This window comes from Meriones unguiculatus, chromosome 20 (genome assembly GCF_030254825.1).
Source record: "Meriones unguiculatus strain TT.TT164.6M chromosome 20, Bangor_MerUng_6.1, whole genome shotgun sequence".
In the NCBI taxonomy this organism is placed as follows: Eukaryota; Metazoa; Chordata; class Mammalia; order Rodentia; family Muridae; genus Meriones; species Meriones unguiculatus.
Window position 1 is genome coordinate 5,057,906 of NC_083367.1, and position 9,756 is coordinate 5,067,661.

The following is a 9,756-nucleotide window of genomic DNA, read 5'->3' on the forward strand; positions in this document are numbered from 1 at the left end:
CAACCCCCAGCACACAGTTCTATGCATATATGCATCGCTCCCAAGCACACTGTAAAGTGATGGCCTAATGTTGCAGCCTCCGCCAAGGAAGCAGGGTGCTGGCTTCCTTTCTTTCTAGATGACTATGGAAAGCCAACGATAAATTAAAGCAGGTGGCAGAGGGGGCATGTGCCTGTAGTCCCAACAATCAGGAGGCAGAGGCAGAAGATCATGTATTTGAGACTTGAGCTACTGGGTGAGGCCTACACACACACACACACACACACACACACACACACACACACAGCTGAATAAGTAAAAGAGCAAGTAGCTAAGTATCTGGCATAGAATCCATTGGCCCAGTGTACATACGTACATTGGGTCTCTAACCTGTGATGGCTCAGCTTGTCTGCCTTGTGATAATGGAGACATGGCACATGGTTAGTAGAAACTAGTTGAAAATTTTAAATGTGGATATTTTCCTGGACTAACACTCTGTGGTCCCGTCCTCGTGGCTAGACAGCAACAGCGAGCAATGCTGTACCCGCCAGTCAGCCCCTGGATCGCATTTGACTGAGCCGCCCCACTCTGCAGGGCACTGTGCTGCTGAGATGGCCTGGCTGATATTTCAGGTAGATTCAATGTATCTTCCACTTGAGAATATTATCGTTTTATGACATGGTTATTTGAACGTAGCACCGTTATAAGTTCAGGGCTGTCTGTATTGAAAACATTGGCTTTTTTGACCTGGATGCCATTTCTGTACTAGTTGCCAGTAAGTTGTCAGTAGGCTTCTCTCCTCATGGGTCAGAGCATGTTGGTACCACCAATCTACTCTTGCTGGTGGACCAAGTGCAGAGTCAGCCTAGCTCCTGGAAAGTATCACTGCACTGCAGGGCGTTCAATTTTAAACAGTAGAGAAAAGAGTATAAACAGAAACTTGGATTTCCTCAAACCCAGCCATCCATTACAGAGAATGAACCGTTCCCTAGCCCAGGACTCCTTTCAGGTTATACCATGGTAAGCGAAACAGATGAGGAAACTGAGGAGCAGCTGCAGTGTAAGTTACCTGCTGCGTCAGGGCCACCTCTGGGGCTTGTTGTGTCTGTGTCTGTTACATTTGTCCCTAGAATTTCTGGCTTAGTAGTGTAGTGGTTCCTTTTCTTGTCTCTGTGACAAAGCATCTTCCAGAAGCAACTTGGGGGGGGAAGGCTTGTTTTGGCTCACAGTTCAGGATACACAGTCTCTTGTGGGAGAGAAAGCATGGAGGCTGAACCTGCTTACTCTGTGGCTGAGGGAGCTGATGGTCCAGCCCGGCTTTGCACATCTCAGAGGTTCAGGAAACAGAAAGAGCTCAAGACAAAAAATGCTAAGAGGAATGGGCCTCAAGGCCTGCCCCTAGCAACCAGTGTCTTCCGCAGCTAGGCCAGCCTCCTAAAGGTTCCATACCCTCACCAAATAGTGCCAACAGCTAGTGACTAGCAATGACACACATGTGCCTGGGAGGGTAGTTCCCATCTATGCCACAAACAAGTAGGTTTGGTATAGGATGTAAGAATGAATTTCTAACCAGTTCCTGGTTGGGTATCAGTGGTAGACCTGGAACTGGAAGCTAAAATAAACCCTTTTCTTCCTTGTTGCTTTTGGTCTTTGTGTTTATCAAGACAATAGAAAAGAAACTAAGACAGCAATTGGCACCAGGGTGTGGCCTAGGAAGAGGTGTGGCATAGGCAAGAGGTGTAGCCTAAACCGTGGGTGGAGTCTGGTTAGAGGTGAGGTCCAGGCAAGTGTGGGTCCTAAACCTGGGATGGGTGAAGTCTAGGCACGAGTCCCACCCAGGTAGGAACTGACCTTTGGGCTGGCAGAACCTAGGCCACACAAAAGGCCAGGACAAATCACAGTGGGTGTATGTAGATTTAAGCACAGCTGCTTAAATCTCCGCATATGCCCATAAAACTCGAGGTAAGAAATACTTTAAATATAACCTGAACAATGGATTAGCATTGCCCTGGTAACCTCTGCCCAGAACATTCATTCTCGTTTATCTGCCCCCTTTGTCCCGCTGTTTTACTTGAAATGATGATTTATGGCAGGTTTGCACTAACCGCCAGGGCCATAGTCTGTCCTTCTGCCCTAAGCTTGATAAGTAGCTGTGCTTTAACCACAGCATGGCTTTCCAGCCAGCACTGCTTGTTATTTAGGTAATGAAGTCTACAGCATGCAGATTTAAAAATGCAAACTCTGGTCTCCAACAATAGCTAAATGTAGGATATGACAAACAGCTTGTCACCTGTTCTATGTATCTCTACCCCCTAGGCACATTCTTGCCTATGATCAAATGGACTGAGGGAGATATGCTCGTCCCAGAAACACAAGGGGGGTATTTCAGATGTTTAGAATTCTTTAAATCTGTTCTGCGGGGCTATAGAAACAAATGACATAAGACACAGCTGTTACACACACACACACACACACACACACACACACACACACGAAACTTAGTATTACTGAAATACATATAAAAGGATGCAGCGTTAGTGTGAGTTACTTCCTTTTTCCTTTTGATGATTAATATCATTCTCTAGTTTTAAAATAAGCCTATTGGTTTGTAAAGCATGGGGAAAACATCACACTCTACTGATAAGTTATTGTGGTGGCCTCAAAACATACAGAAACTGTAGGGCCGATTTTTCCTGAAAATTGGATCCACAGGCATATGTTAGAAAGAAAGAAAGAAAGAAAGAAAGAAAGAAAGAAAGAAAGAAAGAAAGAAAGAAAGAAAGAAAGAAAGAAAGAAACACAGACTACAGGCTCAGCATCCCTTACTCAAAGTGCTTGGGACCCAAAGTGTTTGAGGTTCCAGATTTCAGATCTTGAAATATCTGCACATGCATGCATAGCTAGCCAGCCGAGGATAAGGCTCCCTTGTTCTCTAGTGTGAAGGTAACCACCATGTTACCGTGGGTTTCGGGAGCTTGCCTTGTGACTGCGGCCCTTCATAGGAAGTCGGTACTGTAACTTTCCACTCTGGATGAGTAAGCTAATTCTCAAAACCTCTGGTATTAGGGGTGCTCAGCTTCCTGGCTGGACAGGCTATTTAATTTGGCTGATGCCACTTCTTGTACATTCGTTCTGATACATCTCTGGGCTTCTACTTCTTTTTTTAGGGCCAGAAGGAGCAATTTTTGAACACTTAGTGGAGACACTCCTTGTCAGAGCGGACCCATTCCAGGACCTTAAGTAAAGAATTTACAACAAGGTGTGCCTGCAGACAGATGCTTACAATGTCTCCATGTCACTTCTTACTGCGCTAGTTGCCTTTATTTTCAGGGCCTTCAACACATAACTATCTGGTCATTAGTTATTAGAACCCAAAGCCTTGTTGGTTCTAAACTTTATGTGGCTTCATGGCGTTTCCTCTCTTGTCCCCACTGAATCTATTCAGGCTCCATAGGACATCAAGGGTCTGCTCATTACATGCCTGTCAGAGGGACATTACACAATGGATACTATTTTAAATGCTGTGTTGCCTCTGTATCTGTCATGGTTGTGATGGGTGGATGTTCAGGGCCCTACATGGATAGGGCTGTGCCTGGCAGTCCTTTCCTCCCACACTTGACTTGAGCCTCCCACACTTGCGCACCTACTACCCCTTCCCACCCCAGGCTTTCAAACAAACTTCCTTCTGTTACACTATCCATCCCTACCACAGCCTCCCAAAAACAAAGCCTCATGAAAGAGTACAGTGCCCCACAGAGACTTTGAAATTTGAAATAAGCATTCTTGAAAGTAAATTTACTCCAACTGTATGTGTGTGTGTGTACATTTGTGTGTCTGTGTGTGCATGTATGTAGTTTTCATTGAGAAAATAATGTTATAAAAGCAAGTATAGGATAAATTCATATTTGCAAAAATGTTAGAAAGCTTTGTTATCTATGGTAAAATTCACATCATTTATAATTTACCCTCTTAGCCATTTTTAGTGTGCAGTTCTTTGGAATTCAATATAACTAGAGTGTTTTGAACACAGTCCATGTCCAGAGTTTTTTTTCTCTTTATGCTGAAATTACATCATTCTTAAATAGTTCTTCATCTCCCTCCCCACCTCAGCTCTGGTATCTAACACACTACTTTCTACTTTAATGGACTTGACTGTTCTATGTACTTCATGTCACAGGAACATACTACATTTCTTCTTTTGTGACTGTTTCCCTTGGGCTAATGCCCTCAATCTTTGATGTATCTGTGCATGATGACTGAATAGTTTTGTACATAAGTTTGCTCTTAAAGAATTTATCTGTAATTCTAGGCTGCTGGGTATCATGTAGCCACTGTTAATTCCACTAATACCTTTTTATGTCAAAGGTCAAATTTATATATATATACACACACACACACACACATATATATATATATATATAAACATATTTGGCTTTTTGAGACAGGGTTTCTCTGTGTGTAGCCTTGGATGTCCTGAACTTGCTTTGTAGACCAGGCTGGCCTCAAACTCACAGAGATCCACCTGCCCCTGCCTCTGTGAGTGCTGGGATTACAGGCATGAGTCACTGTGCCCAGCATCAAATAATATTTTTAAAATAAAAGGTCTATTATAGTAAGGATGTAGAATGTTCCCCACAGGCTCATGTATTTGGGCAGTAGGTCCCCAGGTCGTGGCATTGTTTGGGGGAGGTATAACACCTCAGGAGGTGTGGCCTAGTTGTAGGGAACAGAGTGGGGCATGTGGGTTATAACCAGTTTCTAACCCAAATGCCCTTTACTTTCTGATCTACCGAGATGTGAGCAAACTATCTCAAGCCCCTAGTGCTTGCTGCCATGCTGTCCCAATCACGATGGACTGTACCTCCTTAAAACATGAGCCAAATAAATCCTTCTTCTTTTAAGTTGCTTCTTAGAATTTTTTATCACAGAGAGAAAAAAAGTAACACAGAAAAATTTTACCACCACATGAGGTTATTGCTGTGGTATACTGACTATTGGGATGTAGATCTTTGGAACCAGGTAGTAAATGTGGAAAATAAATGTTCCCACAAGCTAGTAAAACCTTCAAATGTTGTACACGGTGTAGTGGGCGATTCTGGTAGATGTTCAGAATACTACAGAAATGCAGACAGTAAAGACAAATCAGGAAGTTTCAGACGGGCATACGGATTCTACGAGAATTGAGTTAGAGGCCATTTGTGTTATATTTGGTAAAGCATCTTCACTATACATGGATAATCCTAGTTTCTTGGCCAAACTAACCTTTCAGTACTATCTCAGCATTCTAGCCATCTAAAGACATTTGTAACAAAAGTCAACAGTGATGATAATTGAATTATAATAATGCTCATTAATTTCATAAAGGCTCATAAAATCAATGCTAAACAATTAGTATCAATGAGGATGAAGAATATCTTCTTAAGGCATAAACTTATTTAATACCTTATAAAATAATTCATTAAAATCATCTTGAAATAAGATAGGCATTTTAGAGATTCACTTTAAAGTGAATGCTACCACTTTAAAACTATTCCTCTCAGACTTAAACACAAACCTGTTGGCTTACTGACTCAGTTTTGTTTCTGTTGCTGTCACTAGTAAGATGCTCATTTCTTTGTTACTGTCTTGGTTAGTTATTGTCAGTTTGACAGAACGTAGAGGCACCTGGGACAAGGGATGCTCTGATAGACTGTGGACATTTCTGTGGGACATTTTCATGATTGATGACTAATGTGGGAAGACCCAGCCCACTGTGAGCATGCCACCCCTGGGCAGATGGCCCTGAATTATGAAAGAAATCAGGCTGGGCAAGCAATGGAAAGCAAGCCAGTGAATAGCATTTCTCCACAGGCTCTGCTTTAGCTCCTGCCCTGGCAACCCTCAGTGATGGACTGTAAGGTATAAGGTGAGATGATCGCTTTCTTCCCCAAGAAAGCGCTTTGGTCACAGTTTGATCACAGCAATAGAAGGCAAACTAGAATGCTTATTTCTGGATTTCCAAGTGCAGGGAATGTCAATATCCATGATATTCATGGACATATCCATGATATATTCAAGCTTCTTGAAGACTCTGCATCCCTTGTTAGTTACGCTTCTACATTAAGCCATGTGCTAAAGGCCTGGCACGGTGACTCACTTTCTCCCTTCAGTCTGTTGATACTCACTGGCCCAAAACCACTCCCCTAGAGTCATCTTCCTACTTCAGTCTTCCGAGCAGCTTGGGCTCTGAAGCTTCTTGGCTGCTGTGCCCATGTCAAGGACACCTTTTAACATTTCCCCCCCTCATTTCAGGTTAGAATCCCCAACTCAGAGTCTAAGCATGGATGCCCCAAGGGGGGTTCACATTAAAGCTCGTGCTGGGAAAATGGAGGCCCTCTCTCAAATGGACATCATCTTGCAGAGCAGTGATGGAGTGGTGAGCTAACGAAGGGTTCTGGTTGTACGCGCTGGTGAGGCTCCCGAGTGCTGCATCCACCAGCACATCAATACGCTAGCCTCCCACTGTCGGTAATAAGACACGATGCAAGGCAGAGCATAGACAGTGTGGAGGAGGAGCCCAATACACTTAAGCACCAGAAAAAGCCACGGAAGGTTACATTCATCCTGCCAAGGGCTCACTTCCTTCCACTGGCATCTGCATCACCAAGGAACATGTTCTCAGTTGTGGAAAAGCACTGCAGACTTCAGGGACATGCAGACAACATCAAGTTTTCTATTTCCTCGTGACTTCGTGTTTCCCAGCTTGGCTATTACTGGGGTTGTGTGTAAATAACAGCTGTCCTCTGTTGTTGCTCAGAGCCCTATGTTTTCTTGCACAGAATTTAGTGTGAAATAAAATGAACAAGGAAAAACAATTTTCTTCAAAGGTCAGCTACAATAAGTTTCCTTTCTAGGACTCAAGTCCAGAAAGATAGTATAACAGCCACACCCTACACCATGACTTATACAACTTTTTTAATTAATAGAAGGTGAAAGCTCAGGCTCAGTCAGTGGGGAAACCAGGTGTTCCAGGCTGCCTGTACAGTCTACAGGAAAGCAACAGGTTAGAGCATAAGCTGATGGCAGTCATAACATGCACAGATTGGGAACTTGCTTCTGTGTTCAAATAAGGCATTGGTTCACAAATTCTTTTTAAACAGGCCCATCAAATATCATTTTGGAGTGTGGGTGTAAAAATGTGTACTACGCTCCTGTTTCATGTGTGTGTGTGTCTGTGTGTCTGTGTGTGCACACACACACACATAGTGCTGTCACCAGCCCAGTGGGGGTGCATGATTACACTCTCCCTCCCCAGCTCTGCCCCAGGCTTGCATGGGGAGAGTTAGCAGAAACTACTTGTAAAGCACAATGCAAGGAGAGCAGGGCCCAGGGCTATTGCAAGTCAGGAAGCCTGGTCCCTGTGAGTTATCAGTCCTATTCTTCAAATATATTTGTGAATTCTGGAAAGTTTGCTGGCTCTCTGTGCCTGTCTCCTCATTAAACAAATGGGGGAAATATTTGCTTAATCATGTCTTGAGACACTAGTATAACATTTTGAAATGACATTCATATAACACAAGTAGGAAAATGCAGTTAGGGTGCATGATGATACCCCAAAGAAGGTCATGGGAAGCCACTCCAGGTCTGGGGACAGAATCCAGCCAACGGTCACCTACAGCGAAGACATGAACATCCTCTGCAAAATGAAGCTTAGGAACATAGGAGATCCAGAGTTGGCAAGGTCAAAGATGGAGATCAAGGGTTCTGTAGTCTCACCCACACTCTGCAAGGAGCTTCAGCTTTTAAATGGTCATATTTCCATCTGTGAATCATGCAGCATTTTTGCATGTAGCACACAATGTGAACTATAATTCCAGTTGGGATTCCCCGTGACTAGAAGCTGAACAAAGGGAGGATAGATGTGTGGACTCCCACCCAACACGGTGACCAGAAAAACTCTGTGGGCCACCAGTGGAGGGAAGGAAACAAGTGGACACAATTAACCTAATAACCGTATGGCAGGATAGGGCAGAGAGCAGACTTAACAGGGAAAAGCAAGCACTCAAAGATGCCCTGGCTCTGCCTCGTGCTCACTGTATTGCTTCTGCCCCGTTGCTGTGCAAGGCCACACAGAGCAAGCTGTCTGTCCTGCAGCTAGCAATGCTCTGACACCTCATTAGGAGCTAGGAATTCATGGGTGAGAGATAGCGGGATTAAAGGGAGCCTAAACTGGCTGACAATGAAGACATTATACAAACCTACAAAGCATCCACTTCCTTTTAACAGTGTTGAGAGAAAGGGGCAAGCTGCTCAAGGCAACCGTCCTCAAGGTCCTTAGCAGCATCAAGGGCTCTTCCCTAATGTTCTTATTTAGCCAAACCTGATGGTTTCCAAGGGGTTTGCACTGGCTTTAGTCTTCTGGTCTACTGCATTCAGCACTCAGAAGAAGACAGAGGGGTTTCAAATAATAGCAAGACTTTATGAAAATAGTACAGCTAGTCAGGTGAACTCAATTGTCTCTCCTAAAAAAAAACAAGCATAAATTAAGTCAGGGTGAAGTCTGAGATCCATAGGTAAACGTAAAGTTGAACCCATTTCTGTGCACTGTATGTTATCCTAAAGGGGAGAGAACAATTTAGCATGAGCTCAGCATGGATCATCACAAGTGTGAATTGGCATAACAAGTCTGTCAGTTTTGTAATATAACTTTAAAACACTTTAAAAAAAAAAGAGTGAAGCAACACAGACCAAAAGCAATCTGGTTCACTGAACTAATTGTAAAACAATAGGTCGGTTTGCCCAGCTAGGAGGTAAAGGAAAATATGGCCCTTCTCCACACTGGAGAAGGATAGTCAGCCTAGCCTGCACAAAGAACAGAACTCAGAGGTAAAAGAAACAGGCCATTCTGATAGGTACTTACATTCTGCAAGTACCGGCAGGTACCCAGCTCAGCACCCAGCTCATTTTCAATGGGAGGAGACTACCTTTTCTGGAATATGCTGGGAATGTGACTTTTTCTTGGTGCAGCTCATTCCTCCTTCCTCCTGTCTCATGTCACATTGTCTCCCAAACAGGTGGTGCTTGATGCTGAAACTGTTGGTTTGCTCCAGTTGAAGCAGGGAACACGGGGTCCCTCTGGCAACTCTCATGGATTCTATGAGATTTGTGTGTGTCCCGGCGGGAAGCTGTACCTGTCTATGGCTGGCGAGGCCACCACCTGCGAGGAAAACAGCCACATCTGTCTCTGACCACTGCTCTCCTGCAGCGCACCTATGTTGTCTCAGTGAGCCAAGAGCTGTGACCTCAGCCTTTATGTGCCAAGCAGCTGGATGGGCACTGGCAGACTCACTGCTAAAGCACTCAGACAGACGCATGCAGGGGAAATGGGCCAATGGAATTGTTGGGCCCAAACTACCAGGTTTCAGAATGACACAAAGAGATGTCAACAACTTATTCACTGTGCTCTCATCTTTATTGCCTCCCTCCACATCATGCTGAACTGTTCCCTGGAAGCAATTGATGGTACTTGATGGCAGACACCTATCTCCTCACCCATGCACGGCTGGCTGGTGGGTCCTAAAATGCCCCAACTGTGCACAGCCCTTCCTTCACATTAAACTCCCAGCACCCCGCTCAGCTGTGTGCAGTGTGCCAGGCTTCACCGAGATCTCCACAGTCTGAAGGGAATTTGAGGTTGATATGATTTTCAGTATGTAGTTAAGGGAAGAAATTACACAAATTTAGTCATGCTTTTTATATACATACCAACAAGCAATAAAAAATGACATTTTTATTTCA

At 44.1% G+C, this 9,756-nt stretch overlaps 1 protein-coding gene across 1 annotated transcript in view; it reads left to right on the top strand.

Moving 5' to 3' along the window:
* The window catches only part of LOC132649465 (gamma-sarcoglycan-like), a 33,223-nt gene extending 23,467 nt beyond the window's left edge, over positions 1–9,756 (top strand). Inside the window, exons 6-8 of the mRNA XM_060373224.1 lie at positions 3,147–3,219; positions 6,271–6,394; positions 9,033–9,756. Coding sequence (XP_060229207.1) covers positions 3,147–3,219; positions 6,271–6,394; positions 9,033–9,206 — 371 coding nt within the window. The 3' untranslated portion in view covers positions 9,207–9,756. The remainder of the gene's footprint in view (positions 1–3,146; positions 3,220–6,270; positions 6,395–9,032) is intronic.